The following is a 25678-nucleotide window of genomic DNA, read 5'->3' as shown; positions in this document are numbered from 1 at the left end:
ATGTTTGCAATGAAAAGGGCTAGAAATGTAGGCCAACATTTTAAAAGATATTCTGACTGCTAAAGTTGAAAGGAACAAGCAAGTGGGGTCCAGGAGGCTGAGGAGAGTAGTAAAGACTCTCTCACTCAAATGACTTACATAAAACAGGCCAGTTTAAAGTTCGGATGTAACCAAAGAATCATTTTGCTAAACCACCCCAAAATACTCAGGCTGGTCCTATTAATAGCTGAATCTTGAAGTTCCCCCGTCCCTCCAGGATTATGCAATCTCTGATATAAAAATTGCTTTTAAAAGAAACATGTATTAGTTTTAGAATTAGATATTAGGAAATGTGCTAAATCTTGCTTGGAGCTGTGAACGGCATGCATGGATCATAATAAACTGCACCTTTTAGATAAATTCCATTTTAGAAGACACACAGCTTCTTCAATTAGTATTTCTATAACTACAATGCAAGAAGTGTATCTGATTTACCCTATCAATATCTTGTACCAATATCAATAAAATGCCTAGACTGTAGAATGTATGCAATGGCCTGTGCAATGGCATATGAATGACCTTGAGGACATAGATTATGTATCCTAACATTTCATTAGCACAGCAAAGTGCAGCCTTGTGCAACAATGGAAAGGTTAGCTTATGTATATGCACAATTCTTTATTTTTTTTGCTCATCTGCTTTTAGAGCCTCACCAAGTTATAAAACAATCAATATCTATCTTTGTGGCTCTGACTAACTTAGCAACATACCATCATACCTACATACCCCTTGCTAGAAAGATGTTTGGTTTTGTTCCTGTGACATGTAAATTCAGGGAAACTGGCTAAAATCAATATGCAGTTCAAAGTGGTTGGATGATACCTACACTAATTGGCAAATTTCCTTCCTCTTTGATAACATTCACTAAAAGATCACCATTGATTTGTAACAGAAGTGGGAGGAGGGTCGGGTTTGCCAGAACAAGGCTTGAAGGGGTAACTTGGAAATCAGGAGAGTCCAATTTGAAGACTGAAGACAATTTAAAAAGATCCTCAATGAAACATGAATTCTTTGCTTAGCTCATTTTGGGCAGGAAGCAATAAGAAAAGAAAAATGATCCTGACTGTTCTTAGCGATTAGACAGAATTTTGTACATTTCTTTAAGCTTGGGAAGCAAGTTCTGATGATGGATGGGTGGTGTGTTGAACCCTTTGTGAGGTTAGATGCACTATTGTTACCTCCCATTTGAGGTCAGGGTCCATCTTTGCTTCCGTCACAGCAGAACTTCTAATGACCCACCCTCAGAGATCCATTGAATTTCAGAATTCCCCAAGGCAGAAAACTATGCAGCCTATGGAACACATGACTGAAATATTGTTTGGTCATCTTAATGATCTCTTGTCCTCAGCTATTGATACAGTTGCTTTTGCATGTCTCCTTGCTTATCATCTCCCTTACAGGTCATGTCGGTATATGGATGTCTTGTAACAGATGAAGCAGGAACGAAGGAGGGCAGAGTGCTATTGGCACAAATCATGTGCTGCTTTGATTGATAATGGCACAAAGTGTCTTTGAAATGTTATGTTTGCGCTTTGGTAGAAATGAAGGTGGGGTGATCCTTCTTTACTATGGCACCCATGAAGTCCTTTATCGCAAAACTGTTCCTGGGGGCAGACAGACTGGTGAGTCTGGGTTATCTCGACTCAGAGAGCCAAGTGTTTCTGATTGTGAGACTTTTCTAGCTACTCTGCCACTTAGATTGTTCAAATTCAGACCCAAAGTTTTGACTGGTTGAGCATTATACATAAGACAGACATACTGGATGTCACAATATAACATGACAAAAGCTTACATTTCCTCATAACCTTACCCCAAAAACATTTTTAAACCCCCAAAGATAAAAGGTACCTGGTCTAGAAGCTTGTGTACAGATTCGGCCATTTCCAAAAAAGCCTGATGGACATCGGCCACAAATATACCCAATCTCAGGAGGTTTACGATCAACACATAAGACTCTGGGGAAGCATGGCCTATTGGCACAGGTGGTAATAGGTGGCAGAGGTGCTGTATGACCTAAAAAAGTATCCAAAAACATTTCTTAAACTTTTATTTAAGAATCTTTTATTGAATTAAATCTTTATTAAAAGTGAAACAGTGACTATAAAATCCAGCCAAGGCTTTACACTACTTTTATTCTTTTAAAATATAATTAACATACAATGTTCTCCAAATCTTGTGCCAAAAATAAGAATGTCCTGAAGGCACAATGTATCAGAACAGCTGTTTCCTACTAAAGCAAGATTTATTAGTCCTCTAATTACGTGTTTTAAAGTTTATTACTCAGAGTTGCTTGGCATTTATCATGGACCGAATAGAAATTGTAATTTTCAGCATAAGTGAAAGATTAACTGAGTGAGAAACTACATTATTCAGATATCCCATATTTAAAAAAACATTGGAATCTATTTGGCAAACCTTGCCATACACGTACATTACCTTTAGAAATATACTGTAAAGTAATATGGTTCTGATCTAGACATTTCCCAGGAAAGTCCAACATTAGGTGACATAAGGCTATTTTAATTCATTTATTTTTGTACATAGTTAAATAATAGTAAAAATTATCTAGCGATTTAGCAGCTGTCACTGATTGACAAGTGCTGATGAAATGCATAGTGAAGATGAATGAAGAATAGATAACAAAAGCTGCATGAAGTCTGAATAGTGGTTGTATTTCTCTTTAAACTGTCTTCACTGGGGTCTAGATCATTACACTCAAAAATTTTCAGTGTTAATTCTGTACATTGGTTGCAAAAGAACAAGTATCAAGTAAACTGAAATATTTATGGATTTATATGGTTTTAACACAATGCGTAGACTTACTTTGAATAGTGGCTAGCTGTGTACAGGTGCACAAGAGAGTAAGAAGACACAGAAAACAATTCCTACATATGAACCCCTGAACAACAGCGAGTCACAGTCCTCATTCTGCTTCTTGAGTGTACTATAAATCCCAAAGAGGTGTGGCCCAAGCCAGTCTTCAGTGTCATGCCAGCACAAGATGAGTGAAGAATTCCCCCCGTTAAGGGTGGACCAGGGTCAACTGTAGTGTATGCTTGGTACTCTGGGTGGCATGATGTCTGCTGGAGGCACAAAGGTATTGGGAGAGGTATATCTTCCCCTGCCCTCCTCAAATTACAGGCTATGGCAAAAAATCCATAATTGACTCTTAATATGTGGTTTGAGTCTATATTTCTTGCACTCCTGAAGCTCCTTCTTAACTCCGGGGCTGGACACAGCCTCCAGGAGAGGACTGCTGGCAGCCTGTAACTAGGGTAACTTCGTATTAAGCATCAATCCCTTTGTCTTTTTCTTTCTTTCTTTTTTTTTTAATGGCAGCAGAAGTGGAGTGATTATGTTCCCTCACAGATAGGCATGGCTAGAGATTTTAGTGCTAACCCATCTACAGGTGGAAAGAGTTATTTGGATGAATATTTTTTCACTGAAAAATGCAGTTTTGGGTTCACCAAAACTATTCTGAAATTTGGGTTGAATTTGGTGAATGGTTGTGTCAGAAATTCTTTTTTTTAAAGCCCAAATGTTTTGTTTTGACATTTTTAAAATGAAACATTTCAACTTTTCATGTAGACATGACGTTTCATTGTAAAATGTAGCTAGATTTCTTTAAAAACAAAACAAACAAAACAAACAAACAAACAAAAGTAAATCACCCAGAACTAAATTAAATGAAAAGAGGGTGAAAAAATTGTTTTGGGTTGAACAAAATGTTTTGCTTGACTCAAAATAATTTTATATTTTTTATTTCTAGTGTGTTGTGGTTTGGCCACCAAATCAAAAGATCAGCTGTTCATTCAACTCTCTAACTATCATGAGTCTCATCCACACTAATGGTTCCCATTCCCATGTCACATTTTTGAGTGATAATACAAAATTGTTGTGTTCTCTGTTTTTTGCATTTAGCTCTGTCCAATTATGATGTACTGGAAACAGTTATTTGTGTTTATAAGAATGTAAAATGTATGAATTCTTGGTACATAAATTGCAGATCTGAAAAGAAATATGTCAGAGCACAAATATTACATACTTACCATGTGTGTCTCTAGTGTTAGCACTCTGAATTGCAGGAACTTTCTTTGCCTCTAAGGGTTGCATTGGCCATTCAACCTCTATCTTGTTCAATTCACCTTTGGCATTATTATTACCAGTAATGAAATCATCTGTAGTGTCAGCAGTGGCCCAAGCTGTGATAGGAAAGCATGGAGGTCAGGGAAGCAAGATGTTAGAGCTTAGCTGTGATTGATGATAAAAACCACCAGCAACAGTAAATCAAATAACCCCCAAATGTATTTATCCTGGAAGCCAACCATAAAACAAATGCAAACAAAGCAAATGAGTCAGCTGCTGAAGGTCATCAGGACTTCAGTACAAAAATTATAAGAAAATACATACTGATCCCAAAACCACCCAAACTATGCCTAAATGAGAGAGACACCTGATATGCATAGTGGTCTTCTATGGAGATGCAGTTGGCAAAAGAGTCCATAAGTCCCAGTGTGTAATGTAGCCTGGCTACTCAGATGAAGATGCCACATTGAATGCTGGGACCTATGGTGTCTCTGGCCCACACTTTGATATGAAAATGAGGGCAGCTGTAAGCTATGTTGTAGAAATCTGTGGTCTGGTTCAACGACTGCACATTGGACACCCCTGTACTAAGTGCACAGGGATGTAAAATGAAAGGATTGGTCACTGGGCTTTTAAAAATATCAATTTCCTGTATGAGCTAGGGATTGTAAAGTCATATTAACTAGCTTGATCAGGGAAGTTACGTGTGTGTGTCTGTGTTCAATCTATAGCTGGAAGCCTGGAAGAAGAGGCTATGTGAAGTTCTAGGCAGAGACTCTACAATGAAGCAGAGACAGAGACAATATGTTTTTATTATTCTAATAATCTCCTTGCTCTGTGTTAGAGGAAAGTGATTCTATGATTCTTTAAAATTGTCACATGCCTGGAAGAACTGAATGAGAATGCAAATGAACGCTAATTTTTTTTGTTTTTTAATTTAATCTCCCCTCCTCTGACAGTTAATCAAATTAACACCAAAAATGCAAAAAAGAAAAGCAGACACATAGGCAGCATTGGAATTACTCAAATTGATCAAGTAATAGAGTATAGCAAACATTTGTATCAGAGAAAAGTGTCAATTTAACTGAAGGAAGATTCAATAAGCCTGACAGAATACAGCACATTGATTTCAATAATTCCTCAATTATAGATCAGTTTTTCCCACACAAAAATATCTACAGTTTTCTTTCATAGTCAACAAAAGGAAGAGAAGACATCTCGGCAAGTCTGTCTCCTACTGCTTGAAATTTTTGGAAACACTTACAAATGAACTTCAATTGGCGATTTGTTTTCCCCCAAAATATTCTTTTCACTGAAGATAAGCAGTTGTGTTTTCACAAATGAAAAAAGTAGAGAGACAGAGTGGGTCATATTCTTTGCATCTGGGAGAGTCCCTTTGCGTTACTGGAGCTGTACAAAGTGACCTTAAGCCACGCCACGGAGGTTGATGAGGATTTTCCAACATGGCCGAATCCTGGTTGAATCTCCTGATTTTGGTTATATGCTCAGCTGGGAGCTGTAGCATTCCAGTGTCAGAGAGGGCAGAGGTGGAGCCCAGTGCACTCTACTTGTCACTGGAGGGCTTAATTGTCTCTAGGAGAATGTGCTAGCAGGTGCAAGGCTGCTTTAATTTTCAGTAGGGATTGGCGTAGCCTCTGGCTGCCCCCAGGAACACAGGAAAGCATAAAGGTGACTTAGAGCCACCTTTGACTTCCTCCGTACCCTTCCTGTTGTGCCAAACATGAGTTCAGCCCAGCTGAGGATAGCATCCAGTATTGCAAACACTCAGCAGACGTACAGGTGAAATTCACTTATGTGTGAAGGACTTGCACAAGTGCCTTCTTGCCACTTAAGCTCTATGCTGCCCCTCAGCATGGAAACACAGCAATTTTTGATAGATGACTGCACAACTAGGGTGACAAGATAGCAAGTTGAAAAATCAGGATGGGGTGGGGGTAATAGGTGCCTATATATGACAAAGCTCCGAATATCGGGACTGTCCCTATAAAATCAGGACATCTGGTTACCCTGTCCACAACTCATGTGCACCATGGAAGGGGCTCTGCATTCATCCCAATATGGTTTTAATGGAGGAAACTGTTGTGAAGTAGGCTAGACAAGGGGGCTAATTGATCCACACTTACTCAGATCCAGGGACCAAATGCCATGGCAATAGGCAGGTAGATTACACAGACAGCACTCGAAAAATAATCATAGATATGATGTAGGACTGCGTATTAAAATAAAGATTTTAAACACTAGAAAAAACCAACATCTACAGCTAACAGAGCCTAATATGAGAATATCAAATTGGTAACACTATAGTAGCTTGGTCTGTGTATTTAAGGACCTGACTATGCTCCCATAAAAGTGAATGGCAAGACCACCATTAACTTCAGTGAAAACAGAAGTGGGCCCTAATTTTTGTCTGCCTGTATAAATAAAGCATGCAAAACACTTACATCTGCAAGATTTACCATCCCCCACCATTCCCCTGGGGCAAGTTCCACATATATAAGATCCAAAGGTGTTTATGCAAGACACTCCAGGAAAACAAAGGTTCTCTTCGCATTCGTTCACATCTTCCTGACAACTAAGCCCTGTGGCAAAAACAAAGGGGAGGTTAATAAGAAGGAAAGATCCGTGTTTATTCCTCAGCTAAAATGTTCAAGTAGACTAAGGCTTACCTCTCGACTGTAAACTCATTACAGGGTACATCACTCATTTTAGAGCCGAATTCCCCAGTCTCACTTAAATCTGCCGTTATCTCACTGTTTATTATTACTGTCAGTTATTGGCATCAGAATGTCGAATTTGAGACTGCTTGTGGAAAACTTTAGACATGTTAAGGAAATGAAGCTTCATTTCAAGCTTTTGCCTCTGCTGTTTTTTTGTTATGTCCTTTATCTGAGATCTTTGTCATATATTTAAAAATCCAGTGTCACCATTTGGACTTCAGCAGGTTGAGAGCTATGTACTAACGTGCCATGCTGTTGTTTTCTACTTGAACCATGTTATTAACAGCTTGTTGCTTGTCAACCTAATAGGATTGGGTTGGAAGAAAGCTTACAACATAACCAGATGTTTTTTGAATTTTTCATGCTTTTCTATTATAATGTAATTTAAAGGAACACCCTCAAAGCAAATTTGGGGCAGAATTTAGGTGTTCTAAAAAATAAGCTACCGTAAAACTCAGACCAATAGAGCGTGTGTCTTGCATTCCCTGCAGTCTTTACAATCCTAAATTTACAGCACTGGATTAGTTCAGGGGAACCTAAAAAGGAAACTGACCAAAAAGTTAAACTGACCATCTAATAAGCAAAGTGATACTGAGTAGTCTGGATTGAGAAAATTGCAAAAGGCAAACAAACAACATAAATGAAAAGTTAAATCAGATTTTAAAAATTCATTTAATTTTAATAATGTAAAGGTGGGATTAGATTAACATCACTGGTAAAGGTATTGGTCTTGAAACAGTTCCTGGCCATCTCAGGGCATATGAACAATGTAACTAAGGTTCAGGGAGAGTATCCAGAATGTCTGTAGCATACTATGACTTAGGGATGATGGGGAAGCAGCAGAAATGGTATCACAACCAAAACTCTGAGAAGGGAAATATCAGTCTTGTACTTACAGAGGAATGACCCATTCTGAGGGCTGCACGAGCAAACTCTGAGTGCGATTCTACTGAATATACTGAAGAGTAAGTAACAGAATAATATTTAGAATTATAGGGCTCTAATATCACTGAAGGTTTCTGGGAGTATTATATACCATAAAAGAAACTTGAGTTTGTTCCAAAATTAAAAAAGGCTTTTAAAAAAATAATTAAGGGACTGTTCAATTTATTTTATGGCTGGATCTATGGTGGTTTTGTAATTAAGTTACTGCACTTGAGGATGGATTCAATATACCTGGGTTCTATTCCCAGTCACTGGATATTGATGTGTTTTGGTTTTGTCATCTGTGCCGTGGACAATATTGGTATTGAAGGGAAATTAATTAATTTTTGCGACATGTATTAAGATCATCAGATAGAAGCATTTTCCCAGACTTTCCAAAAGATACTGCCCATGTCCTACTCCCATTCTCACTTCCACACCAACTGAGACTCTGATGTCATGTTCAGGAATGCAGCGATATAATTCACTTGGATCACAGCTACTTATTAATGCATCCTGTGTTTAGTAAGTTTCTTCTCTAGAGATGGCATTTGGGAAACTCTTAAAAGAGTTAACATTTTGTTTCTACTACCTGTTCACTATCATTTGTAAAGATTTGATGCTGAAATGGTGTTGTCACTTGAGCATGATAGCATTGCCTTCTCATTAGATTATTGATGGCTTTCTAGGGAACTGAAACATAAACACAACATCAAGATGAGCTTATATTGTTGTCAGAACCTGCCCCGAAGTAAAATCATCTGCCTCCCAGCTGGCTTTAAGATTCACTTGCTTATAATTTTTCACCTGCTATTAAAACATTAAGATGTCTTCCTGTTTCGCTCAATCATTTATTTATTTTGTTGTTGCTTTTGTTTTTTAGTATTTTTAGGTCAGGAAAATACAGCAAAAACAATGTATATTGTATATAAATATGCAAGAAAAAATGTGATCAGTGAAACCTAGTGTGTCCTTCAAAAGTCAGGTGTCATAAGCCCATGGTTTCATAGTCATGATAATAACATGTTGGATAATAATATGTTGGATAATAACAAGTGTTGAATATTCTTCAACTTGCTGTTTATTCATTGTCCCAACAAAATATATGTAGAAGCAAGGTGTTCTTTGAATTATACTGAAAATATCCCTTAAGGATTTATAAACAACAAACTGGTTATGAAGACAAGCTGGTTACATGAATCATAGGTTTCTTTATTCTCATATACTAATATAATACCAAAAGGGGCTGGCTCTCCACATGAAAGAGTGCAGCAGGATAAAACTGGTGCAACTCAATGGAGAATCAGGCTCATTGATTCACTAGAGTTGCTCCTGATTAATGCCAGTGAAAATGAAATCAGAATCAGTCCCATAGAACTGAGAGATGGAAAAGACTTATTAGTCAACTAGTCCATCTCCCTGGGCCCAATGAAGGATTGTTCTCTATAGTACGTTTCTGAATGTTTTATCAAATACAGTTTTAAAAGTCCCAAATAATGGGGTTTCTCTCACTCTCCTTGGGAGACTATATTCTCCAGCCAAATAGAGGATTCCAACCAACTTCACTCTTAGGACATTTTTTGAATATTCATCCTATACTTTGCTTTTCTAAATTTCTTTTCCATACTCAGCCTTACATAGAAATCTTGAAAGAGACCTGCTTCCTCTCACTGACTATCTGAATCTGTCCTTCCCAAATACATTGGCTTACCTTTTTCCAGCTCTCATTTAATTTATTTTCTGCCCATGTTTTTAAATATCTCTAAGCCCTTTCTCATTCCTCATTGTTGTTCATGTACCTTCTACATTCTGAGTCACCGGTGGATTTCATTAACAGCCATTTACTCCATCTTCTTGAACTTTAATGAAGATATTAGTTGAGACTTGACCTGATTCTGATTAATATATTGCTGACTTGCCTATTTGATTGTGGGGTTCTTCCCCCTACTCCCCATTATTAGCCTCTCACTCTTTTGAAATCCCATCTATTTTATTTAAGGAGTTGGCATATTGCTTCCCCTTCCCCTTTCCTACTTCAGAACTTGCAGTGAGAATGCCAATTTCCAATTAAACCACTGGAGTTTGTACAATGTATGCAGCCTGGTGACATGCTCTGATAGAGCTTTAACAGCATGGGTTGGGGGGGAGGGAGTGGAGGAAGGGGTCTGAGATGCCCCCCAGAATCCTCTTTGCTTCGAAGGAAGCTGACAAAGAAGATCCTGTGTTATTTTCTTTGTGTGCTAGAGAAGGGAATCCTAGGCTGTATCTTACCCTCAATAATATCAGTTGTCATGTCTCAGTAAGAAATATTTCTTCATTCCAGCTGCAACTTTACAGATGTCAGTTGCTTAAGAGAAAACAGGAAGGAGCAGTGAAGAAATTGCTGAAAGAGAGGGTGCGGGGTAGGAGCTGCTGGGTTGCGTGACTGTTCTGTTTTCATAAGGGTTTGGTAAAGTCTGCTGGCTGGCTGGCTGGCTTTAGTTGAAAACGGATATCTTGCCTCCTAAACTGAAGTGAGGTTTTTAATAGGCAATGATAATGATCTCATAATGTGCATTTTGGCATTTTAACTTCACTTTTAGTAACCTTTCTTACAACAGAGTACCAGTTTTCTGGTGTATAGCAGCCAATACTATCTATTTCATTAGTGTGTGTTTTATGTGTGAGCTTGATTGCTTCCATTTTTGAAACTGGAGTGTAACTTTCAGTACTGAGCTTGAAAGTATCCACATTGACTTACACCTTCCACATGAGGGCCACCCACAGTTGCAATGCATGTGCTCCCATGACTGTGAGGATTGCTGCGTGTTTAGTACCCTCTGGAGCAGCAGATACCCAAAAGGTAACCAGGAAGACATGGGGCAATGGCTCTGTACCCTCTACACAGTGGTCAGAATAGTTGTCTAGCGAGGCAGAGAAGAGTACACTGTCCCAGCAACATGTCTTCGAACTTGTGCCTGACTAAGGCCTGATGATTAATGAGGTATGGCCTTGTGGTTCTGCTACAATAGACCTCTTAATCTATCTCAAGCACTTTTCAGCTCTTCTTCCCTCTCCCCCAACATTAGTCATCTCCTTTCCAGCCCCAGTTCCATCACTCATTTCCTGTTCTGCCCTCTTTTCTGCTCCTTTTTGGTTCAGTTTAGTGCAGCCCCAAAAAAGCCCATAAACATGGCCATCTGCCTGTTCTGGGCTTCCCAGCTCTCTTGTTTGGATGAAGGAGTGGGAGTTAGAAGGGGAGGAGCTGAGGTCAAAATAGTTCATAGCACCACAGCTTCCACTTTGATTTCAATGGGCTGGAGTTTTGGGTTGCTTTATTCCCTCAGCACAGACAACCAATGGCTATACTTATACATTCTCTTCCTGCCCTAAGCTAAGAAAGGGAGAGATGGCAGCAGAGCGGGGATTCATGCAGCCCACTTGACAGATGTTTGTGGACATCCTGCACTCTGTTTGAAACCCCACTAAACACAGTCCCTACCAGATCAGATAGGAGTTAGAAGCAGTGATGTGTTACCTTCTAAACCAGCTGGGCATTTACAAGTGTAACTATTTACACTGTCCATACATGTGCCACTCCCACATGTATTTGATTTGCAGTCATTTATATTTTCCTGGCAAAAGTCCCCATCAAATCCACTGGGGCATATGCAGAGATATTCACCGACTCCTGGAGGGAAGTTAATATTGGGAACACATGATCCACCATTCATGCAGTTGCAAGGCTTCACTGAGACCTGGAGAAGGCAAAAGGGAACATAAATATGTTTCTCCTAATGAATCACAGAGGAAAGGTACCTCTATCTCCCTTTTAAGGTTTGACTTAAAATGCAAACTCACTATACATCATTATAAAAAGTAGAGTGGCAAGGGACATGTTAACAGTTTTTTTTTATGAAAAATGCCAATTTGTTGAAACCTAACCTGTTTGCTAGAAAGCATTGGTTTGGATGAATTTCCTGACTTGAAAAAATGTTGCAAAAAGTTCCAAAATTGTCAATCTCCAATTTTGACATTTTCTAAACAAAATGTTTTGGTTTTTTTGTTCAAAACAACTTTGTATTTAGAAATTTAACTTAATTTATACTAAAACAAGGTTAAAAAAGACGGAAAGGTTGAAATGAAAATAAAAATTCCAGAAATTAATAAAACAAGATGTTTTGATTTTTTGTTGTTGTTTTGTAAGTGTGTGAAAATTTTTGAGATATTTGACTTTCCATCCCAATTTGGGATAAAAACTTTTTTAAAAATCTGTTTCCCACCCATTACTAATAAAAAACCTTCCTACTAACCAACGTACTAGTTCCAGAGAGCTAGTCTCACTGTTATTCTACTTATTTATATTACTGAAAGCTGGGTTTTAGCTTCCATCATTTATGGGCACAATCTAATCTCAAATATGCAAACAAATTCCTGTTGGCTACAATAGCAGTTGTTATTGAATATCTGAGAGCAGAATCCTTAGTTTTGAAATAAAAGATAAATAACCTTTTTTTTTTTTTAAACTACTTGCCTACCTATCGTGTTTGTCACTAATACCTTAACAAATGTCTTTGCAGGCATACATTCCCTAGATAGTTCTATTCAAAGTGTAGAGAACAGCTTGACGTGCGCAGTTTTGCTATGTACTTGCAAAGACAAGATTTCAAAGAATTTTAATAAGAACCATTTTATCTGTCAAATCTAGCTATACATTTCTAATACACCCATCACAGGTAACATCTAGGTTACAGTTTCTCCATTTTTTTTGAGAACTCTATGGATGATTATTTTGGATAAAACTTTGTTATGCATGTGAGTCTCATTAGCTCTTCAACAATTATCCATTATTAGCAAAACTGCTCTAGTATTAAAAGTCTACGCCCCATCTCATTCACCTTATTAGCTTGTGCTATCATAGGATTAATGTAACACCTTACAATAGAGACAAAGCAATGCACAAGCTCTGCCAAGAAACCAAAGTTGTGGAATAATGACATAAGAGCAAGGCACCCTCTAAAGATATAATTGTGAATGAGTTATAATATCCCCTTTATAGCTAAAACTTGGTCTTTTATGTTATGCTCTTTTTTTCAAAGATCCAAATGCAGATTGTGAATTTTAAAGCCGATTAATGAACTATTAAGAGGCAGTGCAAGTGTTCTTCCAAATAGCAATCAATAGTACCTTCTCTTGTTCATTGTATATATATAGGTTCTATGCTTTCAGAGATATTTATTTGATTAATTGATCATTACTGCCATGCTGGATAATATGCACTTACTAAGAAATAGCTGAAGTCTCAGTTTTTAAGACAGCAACAAATTATTACCCATAATGGAAACTGCACTAAACCAGTGGAATGATAAACAGGTTTTTTCTTAATATTCCCCTCCTACCTCAACAGTGTATCTGCTTTGTGAATTACATTCATCTGACACAGTGAATTCAAAGATCTGTGGTTCTTCCGAATCGACTTTCCAGATAAGAAGGCCAGCAGGAGACAGCGTGGCATCCCGTGGCCCAGCCTCTAAGATGAATAGCACAGCTGACCCTTCAGGATCCACTGCTATTAACTGGTAAACAAAATTCTCACCAATAAATGTCAGCAGCTGGCTGGAAGGGACTTGGAACACAGGAGGTAGATTGTCTTAAAAAGCAGAAATGAGACAATGATTATGTGCATTCAGACTTCTGCAATGTAAACATTCACAGTGCAGATTTTTTTTTAAAGTAGTGTGATGAACAGACTAAAGTGAACTAAAGATGGTGGTAACAGTAGACGTCACAGATAACAAAGTCCTGTACTTCATCAGAAAGCACAACCTCCTTTATCCTAATTGGCTCATCACTCATATGGAACCTTCATTGTTTTGGAGGTTCATCCGACATATGGGACAGTCCCAATATGGTCTCTATACCCTTCCACTGCTCCCCTTTCCTCACCTCTTACCTGAAGTGATAACTGTAATTCTAACAGGGGCAAAGACTCGAAAGTAACTAAAACTTCAGCCAGCTGTTCCTATATGAATGGCTCACTTAGCTATATTTTAACTATGCATTGGACAGGGTATATCACAATGGGGCTCAAATCTTGGCTGGAGCATCCAGGTGTTGCTAATAAAAGCAATTGTTTATTTGGTAATTATATAATGAAGTCTTAGGAACATGAGAGGTCCATAAAGCAATCAGCAATGTATTGATACCAATAAGTGGGACTAGTGCCATTTGATGTGTATGTTATAAAGTATGTGGATTAGTGAGGTTCTTGAGCTTTAGTGAATATTGGAGTGAAGCTCAGCACTATAGCATTGTCTGGGAGTACAAAGTAGTAAAATCTCATTCTCTGGGCAAGTTAGTGATAGAAAGATAAGGAAGGTATCATTTGATTCGTAAAAAATGGTGTCACCCTCTGTGGCATGGTTGGGGGGAGGTGGGGGCGACAATCATTGCCCCCTGGCTTCCAGCTGTAAATCCTCCAGTTCATGGACATTTTAATAATACAGTGTCATCGAAAATGGGTCGAGTCAGGTATAATTCAAAAGCCCTTTTTCCTACAAACATAATGGTACCAAATATGACAAACCCACAGCAATTATGTAGATATATATAGTCAAGAAAAGGTTTAAAATCAATGTTTGTTTAATTATAATTTAACACAGAGATGCATTGCTTACATTAAAAAGACATTGATCTTTGGTTATCCTAGGAAAGTTAGCTTGACAAGTCGGACTGAAAACATGTATTCATCCAAGCCATCATCTGTGTCCTCTGAGTCTAGGGCATAATTGTTAGACACATCACACTGATCCTCGTCTGAGCCACATGCACACTTCATTGTACAAGGTAGGCAGCTGGCCAAACATTTGCAGGGTGATGAACGTCTGGACTTTGCACATAAGCGTTTGATTAGCTGAAGGATTGATTTGGAAGTGCATGGTATTTCACACAAAACTGGTGTGATCAGTCCATCCTCTAAGACCCATCCATGATCAATAGGGGAGGGTAATTTGGATATGCTTGATCTTTCCAGAGCCACTCCATTGCTTGATAATTTGCCCTCTTGATAGCAGGTATAAATGCATACCTTGTCAGTGGCAACTTTTTGCCATCTGTCTACTTCTTCGAAAACATCCACCAACATAGCTCTTCAAATGTTGTAATGTTGGTCTTCAAATGGTAAACTTGGCATATGAATGTCTCCAGTTCATTTATGACCTCATCAGTGACTGTCTCAGCCATTCCAAGCACCTTCACAGTGAGGAAAGAGATTTCAGAGGATGAATTAATTGCCTTCCAGTAAGACAATTTGGTCTTTCCAGCCAAGCTTCCAGTAGTGGTCACATCCTGAAAGGGCATGGACACCTGGCAGTGTGGTGACTTTTAGTGGTCTGAGTGATAGGAACACATCCCTGAGGGATATACGGAGATTCTGTTCCCTAGCAGCAGGAACAAAAACTGAAGTCTTGGGAGCATCCCACAAGAGCACTGGAACATCTGTGTCTTTTGCAAAAAGTCAAAGTTTAGTAGCACGACTCTCTGTGGCTTTGATGGTATGCAAGATAATTTTAGTGTCAGCCTCCTCATGGGAACTACGAAGAAACTCTATGGATCAGCACAAGGCAGCAACGATGAAATTCTTTGAGCAATTCTTCCCATGCTAAAGCATTTTTCTTGCAAGGTTGCAGTTAACTCGTCCTTTGTGTGAGTCTGAGACAGTTGCTTCTTCCATGTGACATTGGAGATACTTGAGGAGTCAATGATTTTGTACTGGACAGGTGAAATACCATGGAGTCTTTTTCTGTTGATATTTTTAATTGATTCCTCTGCATGCATGTCAAACATGAGATATCGCAGTTTCATCTCATATCCATTATTACTGTATTGTCTGTACTTCAGCAGTGTCTAGATGCCTTAATCAAAATTAAAGCCCCTTATAGCTAGGCATTGTACAAACACAAAATAACAGACAGAAAGTCTCTAGCACATTATCTGTAGGCTCCATTTTCTTAACTAAGAAAATCCTCAGATATTAGACAGGATTGTAACTTTTTCTGGTCAGGTGAGAGGTGAGTCACATCAGTACCCAGGCACTAATTTTCCCTTTCCTCTTTCACTCACAGAATTCTTCTGTAGAAATTAGGCTCCCATAAAAGACTACTAATGCTGGAATTAGCAGTAAAAAGTCTGGTCTTGCCATCAGAACTGCATTAGCATACAAAATGTTTCTGTATGTAAGGATTCTGTCAATTGCCAAAGCTACACTCCATTGGGGTAAATGTTGCCATTCTCAGGCAGAACAATTCACCCACCTTTACTTCGAGATAATGCACGTTCAGATCATTGCAACCTTTCTGAGTGAGGAGGGAGGGGCTTTGGAGGAAGAAAGTGCTAAAACTACAGTCAAATTATATTCTACATGAGTGAAAGACAACATGATTAAAACAGAATTCAAGATAACCAAGAGAGAGGGGAATGGTTCATCACCTGACTCTTCACAAGGGTTGTGTTAGGTCTAGACAGGCTCACTCAGTGGAGGGGAGATAATTTGCAACAACATCCACACTGTTTTCTTAGAAAATTAACAGTGCAAAAGGAAACCAGTGTTAAGGAAAACAACATTTAAAAAGACAGCACCTTTCTTGTATCATGAAAAATGGACATTTTAAAGTGGGCGAATTAACAAATAAAAAGGCTCCTGTAGACCATAATCCCCAGTTGTTCTACTTAAATGGCCGTCTCAGTATAGAGGAATCTCTTCAACAGTCATAGATGTAATTTCTGTTAATTTTGTATAACCCTAACAGTTTACGATTGAAATAGTCAAGACAAAGGGTGGGAGAAAGGAAGTATTACTGCAATTTTAGAAATTGGCAATTGAGGCCACAGAGATGCTAAATCACTTTCCTGAGGTAACACAGCAAGTCTGTAGCAGAGCAGGGCATTTGATCTGACCTCCAGAATCTTAGTCCATTGTCTTAACCTCAAAACCATCCTTCCTCTCTTTTTAACAAGCCTACATTTATTGATGTTTAAAAGAATCATGTCATAATGCAATTCATCCATAGCTATGTTTAACTTTGAGTAACCCTCTTTTATATGAAGATTAATTTCATTTCATAGTCTGGTATATTAAATCTATATAATTTCTCCCATAAGATCTGGATGCATTTTTGCAATAAATTTTAGTAAACAGCACATGGAGCAGAATCAGCACTAGCCTTTTATTCTTGAGTATCAATTTTTGAGACTTTGCTTTCCAAAGCACGTCTCACATTATGCAATTATTTAAATAGGATTCTCCATTTGTCTTTGCTGTGCTATCAAACCTAAGTTGCTTGTCCAGCAGACTGTCAAAGCATAACAGCTGAAAGCTTCTATCTATTATTCATATATCTTTTATGTCACAAACACTCAAAACCAGTGAGCCCATAAAGGTTGTGCCAGAAGCAATCAATGGCATGCTCAATGGGTAAGCAGCTGCAGATAAATGCAGAGGTGTTAATTAGATGGAGGGTTACAAGAGGAAGTAATAAAAACAATGGCGCACAAAGTGAGGTGTTCCTGAAACAGACTGTAAACAGGAGTGTTTTTGATTTACATGGAGAGTTTCATTCCATCCAATGAGAAATGTCTGAATATAAAATATCATTCTATTTCCTTTCTCAAAAGGTCTCAGCAATTTTGGACATGGGATTGAATCACAACCTTGGACCTCAACACTATTGAAATTTGGGGTGGTGCTCTGTGTCCAAAGCACTCCTATCTTTACTTAAAGCCTGAACCAAAGTCCTAAATCCAATATTTTGGAGTGTCAGAAATCCAAATCCAACATTATGCTATTCTCTAGATCCCCTGGTATTTCCCGGTATCCCTCATCCACCCTCTACATGATAATATCTAGTATGATTTGTTTGTTTCTGTTTCCTCCCCAGTATTCTTGTTCAAGTGGACCCTAATAGTCATTATCCTGGTGGGCCCTTTGATTATAACATGACCAAGTTTACAGAAGACAAAATACAGAACCAAAAGCTAGGTCTACATGACATTGGTCTCTACAACTGGTGCATATATATACTGCAACAACAGTGCTATAGCTCATATTCTGACTGGAAGTAATGCTATGTATGCCCGTGTGAACATGTGCATACACCCATGACAATCATTGCTGCTAGGAGCATGAATAATCTGCACAAAAGGTTTCTGGGTAATGGTCATATCAAGTTTTTGGGTACGCATACAAAAATATAGAACGCAGCCTTAACCCCTAGGAGTTGCCTCAGAAGGCTTCATCATGACTTCTGCCATAAGGGCCTCAAAGGGGCTCCTTTAGTTTTTGTGGAGAGACATAAATGTAGATGATTTCTTCCTTTTGCTCCACCTGCAGATTGTTGGATTTCTCCTAGACATCTTTGTATAGCACCTGCAAGAATTTAGCTCATAGAAAGAAAAACAATCATTTTAAACAACAAAAACAATCTGCTTTCATTGGTGTTTCTAAAACATTGTTTTCCTTGAGTGGTTTATTTTTAAATTCTGTACTCTAGATGAGCATGGGTGTCTGTGGGGCCAGCAGCCCCTTGGCTAACAGTTTTCAATATTGCAGAAATGGTAAATCTCAAGTGTTTGCTGGGTGGATAGTTCCTAAAATCCTGCTTTGTGTGTGTGGGAGGGATATTTGTTTATTTGTTTTTCTTCTTTTTAGTTCTGTGAAGTTTTACCAGATAACAACCTAGAATCAGAAACTTGCATATATATGTAGCGCGCGCACACACACGTACACAATCACAAGTCTGTATTCCTTGTGCACTGAAAACACCCACTGAAGGCACTTCACACAGATTCAGGATCAAGCCCCAGTTTAAAACTTAATGAATGTAATACTTCATATTGCGTTCTCATCAAAATGCCTGTAAAACTTAGAAAAATCTGTCTTACTTTCATTAATAGACCAGGTGAATTTAGAAATGTCAGGTTCACAGAGAAGACATGGACTGGTAGGGCTTGATTCTCCTTTACCATAGCATAGTCCATCTATGTTACAAGTCTCTTCCTGCCAAAACAAACAAAGAAAATTAAAAAGAAAAACTAGAAAAATGACAGAAATTAGCAGTTAGTAATTGCCTGAGGTAAGCATTAACTACTGTTTCTCTGGGAAAAGAGAAACAGCAATAATTTATATGCTAGCACTTCGTCCCGCAGAGAGAGTACGAGTGCATCTTTACATTGCTTAAATATCAGAGTTTTTCAGTTTCAGTGCAAGATCCTAGCAACTGTGTCTGTCTTATTTTAGGCAACTTGTAATGTCACTGTCATAGACAAATTTGAAAAACACAGCTTTTTTCCCAGAAATGTGTACGTACTGTATTTGATTACTACCACCAGCTGTGACTACTTATATGATGATTATCTGTGACACTGAAAAAATAAGCTCCTTAAGAACACGTAAGGGAGTCTTGGTAAAAACTTTGACATTTTGGAATTTTACTCCTTTTTTAAAAAAAATTAAATGCTTCTGTCCATTTCTTTTGAAATAATAATAGTAGTAATAATAATAATAATTAATAATACATCTATGGCAATAACAACTCAGTAAGGAATGAAATAAAAATGTAGTAAGGAAACATTTTTAATGTTTAGGTTTTCATGACATTATTTTAACCAACAGTAACATTTTCAAACAAACCTAAGTCACTTAGGAATCTAAGTTCCAGTGAATGTCAATAATTTTAGTCAATGGGATGTGGAGCCTTACATGACTTCATCTCTATATAGTGCATTTATTGAGTTTCCATGGTAACCATGTACACTGGTTATCCGATAAGTTTCTAACAAAAAACATATAGTTTGGGGTGTATCTCCCTCAATATCTCCTGATAAAGATGTTCCACTTTGTATAAATAATTAATAGTCATTGAAGTAGGGATTGGAATCTGACTCTCCACAACACAAGTAAATGCTCTAATCACTGGGCTATAGGTGTCAGTCTCACTCTTTTTCTGGCCCAGCGACTATTGATTATTTAATGCAAAGTGTAACAGCTTCAGCAGGAAAAGTTATTGTGAATACCCCAGTTGTGAAGGCTCTCACCTGGGAGACTCAGTGTCAGAAACAGGATCAAGGGCATTTGTGCCAAGTGGTTGCAGCAGAAGTCAGGCCCAGTGGTTGGAGTAGGAGTTGGTAGCCAGGAATAGAAGCTCAGTATCAGAGCCTGAGTCAGGAATCAGAGCTCAGGGTCAGAACTGGAGTCAGAAGCCAGATGCCAGAGCTGAGGATCAGACCCAAAGTCGGAAATCAGGATCAGAGTCAGGGAGTGAGGCAAGGCTGGGTCCAAGGCAGGAGCAGGGCAGGGAACAAGCAGGAGCTATCACACCCTTGGATGAATGCTTTGAGCAACCACCAAACTGTTGCTTTTGCTGGGCTTAACAACTGGTCAGCTGACTCTTCCCACAATCAGGTGGAGTAGCCAATCAGGCAGCCTACTACAGCCTATAATGCCCTCATTAGGTTGCCTGGAGAATGGCTCTGCCGCAGCCCTGGATCCTGACAGTACCCTCTCTTGAGAGTGCCTCCAATGGGTATCAGGGACCAGTTTCCCAGGGTACTTCCAACGGAGTTCTCATAGGTCCAGGACATGGATGTTCTCTACTGGTTCCCAAGACCTCTTGTTTGGACTGTAGCCTTCCCAGTTCACCAGGTACTGGAGATTTCTACTAACTCACCGAGAGTTGAGGATTCAGTGGACCAAGTACTTCTCCTGTCCATGGACTGTTATAGGTATCAGTAGTGGGTTGGAGCAATTTGGATATGGGTTCTCAGTGAAGGGTTTTAAAAGTGAGATGTGAAAGATGGGGTAGATCTGCAAGGATCAAGCCATCTGTAACCTTAAGGCCACTGGGTTTATCACTTGTATAATCCTGAAAGGGCCCAGGTTTTGATAGCTAGTTTGGCAGATGGGTGCCTCGATTTAAGATACTGGGCAGAGAGCCACACCATGTCTCCTATGACCAGATTGGGGCAGCCTGACAGTTTTGGTCCACATGGTGTTTGAAGGCTTCTTTGGCAGACCAAGTGTTCCCTGAGCTGCCGGTACACTTGGGAGGCTAAATCTGCAGTGGCTGGTACTGGAGAACTTACGGGTATGTCTGGGTGGAATTGGGGTGAAAGCCATAGTTTGCAACTAATGGGCTATACTGGGTTAAGGCATGGATTATATTGTTATATACAAATTTAGCAGAGCACAGGAGGTGAAATCAGTTGTCCTTGTGGTAACTTAGAAAGCAGTGAAGATACTGCTCCAAGAGTTGATTGAATCTCTCTGTTTGCCCATTAGTCTGTGGGTGATAGGCAGACAAGGAGAAGAATTCAATGCCAAGGAGTCTGAGAAATTCCGGAGAATCAGGAGATGAACTGGGGTCTTCAGTTGGATACAATGCCTGTTGGTAACTTGTGGTAGTGGATGACATTTTTCAGGAGTAGCCAAGCTGTCTCCCGTGTGATAGGAACAATACAGTACAGTTCAGGATGAAGTGGGCCATGTTTTTTGGAAGGTCAATGGCAACCAGGATTACTGAATGTCCAGGAAGCACAGTAGTTCTACAATAAAGTCTATTGATACAGAATCGACTACTAGAAGCTCCTTGAGATCAGATTCCAGGTCTTGAATTGCCCAAAATGACTCACAAGTGGGAAATCATGGCATAGTTTCAATACCTGAAGCCTAGGTGGTCCCTCTGGAATGTAAATACAATCCTTGCGACTGAGGAGGCCATTCTGAAATAGGAACTTGGAGTTGGGTTGGGTACCTGCAGCGTTCACTGTCTGGTGGATCTGTGTTGTGAATGGGTCATCAGGGAGATGGAAGTGAATGGATGATATCAGACTGCTGTTGATCATTTGATTTACAACGTTGGACACCTTGAGCATGGTGGCAGAGGGCTCTTCACCAGCTTCAAGATATTTGTCTTTGTGGGATAGGGCATTTACCTTTCCGTTTCTCATCCCTGGGTGATAGGTCACCACAAAGTCAAAGCGAGTGAAGAAGAGGGGCCAGCAGATCTGACGATGGTTAAAGTGTCTAGCAGTATTCTAGTGGTCTGTCAGGTCTTGGACTGGGAATCGGGCTCCTTCTTGGAGGTGACACTGTTCCTCGAAAGACGCATTGATTGCCAGTAGCTCCTTGTCCCAAATATATATTTTTTCTGATGGGGTTAGCATCTGAGAATAAAAGGCACAAGGGCGGAGTTGGTTGTGAGGCCCACATGTTGAAACAATACGGCACCTATGGCAAATTTAAGACATCAGCCTCAGCTGTAAATGGCTTGGTGGGATCTGGTTGAATCAGGATGGATGCTGAAGTGAATGCCATCTTCAGTTAATCAAAGGTTGACTGATCCTCTGTGGATCAGGCAAACCAGGTCCCCTTTTGCAAGTGTACCATTGAGAGTGAAACCATGCTAGGGAATCCTTTACTAAATTGCCTTAGAAATAGTCGAACCTCAGGAATCACTGCACCCCATGTACATTCTTGGGTGTGACCCAGTTGGATATTGCTGCCACACTGTGCAGGTCCATGATAAGTCCCTTAAGTGAGATGATATATCCCAAGAATTCCATTATGTCTTTATCAAACTTGTGGTGGTTTTGGCAGTGTCTCTCCAAGAAAGTGCATGTATGATGATTGTGGAGGGCTTGACTTTAAGAAAATGTGAGGATGTCATCCATGTAAGTGATGGCAAATTGATCCAGCATGTCTCTTTATGAAATGCTGGATGGTTGCCATGGTGTTGCACACCCCAAACTGCATGACCAAATATTCAAAGTGATCATTCCTGGTATGGAAGGTGGTCTTTCATTTGTCTCCTTCCCAGACCTTCACCAGGTTATAAGAATCACCGAGATGCAACTTTGTGAAGGCCTTGATGGAACAAAGTCTTTTAAGCGCTCATTAATAAGTGGTAAGGGGTATTGGTTTTGGATTGTAATCTTGGTCAGAGCTCAGTAGTCCACATCAGGCTGGAGGGAGCTTTCTTCACCACAAAGAAGATCAGTGCACTCACTGGGGATGTGGAAGGGTGAATGAACCTCTTTTGCAGGTTTTTCCTTGACATAGCCCTGTGGGGCCTGCAGTTTGGGTTTGGAGTAACTGCACCCAAAGAGAAACTCTGCTCCCAACTGGAGATTGATAGGGCAGTCGTAGCTTGAATGGGGTGGTAGGGAGTCGGTTTTCTTGTTTTCAAACATGTCGACATGGTGTTGATATTTAACAGGAAACCCTGGAGCCATTGGGGAGGTCATGGAGGGTGCCTTTGGATTTTCTCTTCACATCTCTGAATCCTTTGGAGGACCAAGTAAGCAGCAAAGAGTTGCTGGTTCCAGGTTGGCGCTCCCAATACAGGATTGTCGGCAAAATGGGGAGTCAGAGCATACTGTGCCTGACCGCCAGTGCACGCATGGGTCATGAGCGTTGAGCCAAGATAGGCCAAAGACAATGGATGATGCAGTGCACAGATTAGTTCAAACTGAAGAATTTCTTGGTAGCCTCAAAATGTAGTTCTCTCTAAGGGAACTATATGGTGGGTGATCAGTCCTGATGAAAAGAGTGACACATGTATGGACTCCACTAATTCATGGGAGTCCTTGCACTGGATGGTCATCTTTTGTGCTTGGGCAAACTTCAGATCCATGAAATAGTCTGAGGCACCCGACTCCACCAGTGCCTCTAGGCTGGTGTCAGGCATCTTTGGATGCCAGAGCTGGAGAGGGAGTTGGAGTTGTATTGGACACTGATTGGCCATTACCAGGGTACTGGCAGACAAGTGTTGGTGTGGCCTACTGGGAAGGTGGGTGGGGGCTAGTGCTGATGGGAGCTGGGAGGACTATTCTTTTCCTTGGTGGTATTCAGTCAGGCATAGCTGATGCATAGGTTGACTAGGCATCCAGGCCAGATGGGGATTCCACTCATGTCAGTTCATCTTTAGTGTCGTCATTTAGGCTGAGCCGGAAATGATAACTCTGTGTGAATTAATTCCACTCAGTGTGTACTACCAAGCGTTAGAACTCTGCTGCATATATGGCAACTGGCTGGTGTGCCTACCACAACACCTAAAGTGTGGCTTTGACCATACGCTTGTAACTTGGGTCACCAAAGGCCATCACCATAGCTTGAACAAAGTCCTCAAATTGTCCCAGAAGCAGGCTTGATTTTTGCAGGAGCAGAGATGCCCAAGTCCCTCGTAAGTAGGCTGATAATTAGTCCCACTCGGGCTTGGTCAGAGGGATATGACTGTGGGCATAGCAGAAATAGGAACCAACACTTATTTAGGAATCTACAAAATTTGTCACAATCACTACAGAACTTGTCAGACAGAAGGAACTTGGGCTTGTGGGGAGCGAGGGTCAGAGCTGAAGGCGGAGTGGCTGGAGGTTGCATTACCCCATTCTGTGCCTGCAGGGTGGCAACCTGGATCTGCAAGGTGAGTGGGGTTCACACTATCTCTGTCAAAGAGATATTGGCCTTTGTAGGATCTAGGCTCGCCATATGAGCGCTAGTTCCCTTATTGTCAGTGGTTTCTGGGCAGCTCAAACTGTCAGAGACTCAGGTGTGCCTAATAGTTGTAGCAGGAGTCAGGCCCGGTGGTTGGAGCATGACTCAGTAGCCAGGAATTGGAGCCAGGAATCTGAACCTGAGTCAGAGGCCAGAGTCAATGATCAGAGCCAAAGTTGGAAGTCAGGAATCAGAGCTGAGGCTCAGAGCTGAGTGTCATAGCCAGGTTACCTGGAGTGAGGCAAGGCGGGGGCAAGGCTGGGTCCAAAGCAGGGAACTAGCGGACTCAGAAGCTATAATAGCCCTGAACAAATTCTTGGAGAAGCTCCTGAAATGCTGCTGCTGAGCATAAGCGCTGGTCTACTGACTCCTCCCATCAATCAGACAGTGTAGCCAATCAGGCAATCTAATAGGCCAGCTGCGCTTGTTAGACAGCCCTGAGAGTGGCTCTGCTGCAGGCTTTGATTCCTGATCCCTGGATTCCTCCACCACCACCACCACCAACTCCTTCTCCTCCTCGTTCTTTTGGTGAGAAAGGGCTGACCTGGTTTACGCTCTTAACTCCAGGAGATGGTTCACAGCTGTGAATTCTGAGTGGTGGGAGGTATTTCCATCCCACCTAGAGTTAGGCCCCCAACTTCCTTTGAGGGCAGTGACATAGGTCACACCCTTCTCCTCAGCATTCCCTTCTGGCTAGCTTTGGTGGCTTCCTACTCAGTGTCTAGGTTTCTAACTCTCCCTAGGCATTGTATAGGGAGCCTGGGATCCTAATTTGGGACTGTGAATTCTACTTGGCAGCAGAGCACCTAAAAGTTAGTTAGTGAACACTAATGCTAAATCCCCTTTATGCATCTAGCCCTAAACTTGTGAGTTTTATATTCACTGAGTCCAAGCCCCCAACTTTATAGTGGAGTTATTTCTGCAACATGCATTTCAAACTACACATTCTGTCTCTCTAAAGTTTAATCAAGAATTTTACTTTTTGATGTCACTCAGATATTAGGGCCCAATCCTGCAGTCCTTACTCAGGTTAATCCCATTTTCTTCACTGAGAGTGTTACCAGCATAAGGCTCCAAATCCAGACCTAAGGCTATATCCTACCTGTCTGACCCATATGAACAGTCCCATTGAAGACACAGGATTACTCTCTGATTGGTTATATACTGAATCCTGTCTTTTCTAAGGATTTTTTTTTTTAGTTTCTCAGAATCCTTACAAAGTATACTAGATAATATATTACATTATAGTAACGTGTGAACACTATGTAAAATAAAAGAACTTGAAAGGACTTTCATGCAGTACCCTAAAAAAGAAAGACATGGACCTCGGCCATTATAATTTGGAGGATAAGAAGACTTTATTACA

General features: G+C 40.1%; 1 protein-coding gene across 1 annotated transcript in view; it reads right to left on the bottom strand.

Moving 5' to 3' along the window:
- Positions 1-25678, bottom strand: part of LOC137154213 (von Willebrand factor D and EGF domain-containing protein-like) — a 218675-nt gene that overhangs the window by 62883 nt on the left and 130114 nt on the right. Inside the window, exons 16-21 of the mRNA XM_067549903.1 lie at positions 18705-18819; positions 13166-13416; positions 11305-11524; positions 6588-6725; positions 4089-4241; positions 1888-2052 (exon numbers count right to left, since the gene is read on the bottom strand). Coding sequence (XP_067406004.1) covers positions 1888-2052; positions 4089-4241; positions 6588-6725; positions 11305-11524; positions 13166-13416; positions 18705-18819 — 1042 coding nt within the window. The remainder of the gene's footprint in view (positions 1-1887; positions 2053-4088; positions 4242-6587; positions 6726-11304; positions 11525-13165; positions 13417-18704; positions 18820-25678) is intronic.

This window comes from Emydura macquarii, unplaced genomic scaffold (assembly GCF_026122565.2).
Source record: "Emydura macquarii macquarii isolate MOO-44397 ecotype Brisbane River unplaced genomic scaffold, CSIRO-AGI_Emac_v2 contig_1253, whole genome shotgun sequence".
Classification (NCBI taxonomy): Eukaryota; Metazoa; Chordata; order Testudines; family Chelidae; genus Emydura; species Emydura macquarii.
The sequence above is the reverse complement of the archived record's forward strand: the minus strand, read 5'-3'. Positions and strand labels throughout refer to the sequence as shown.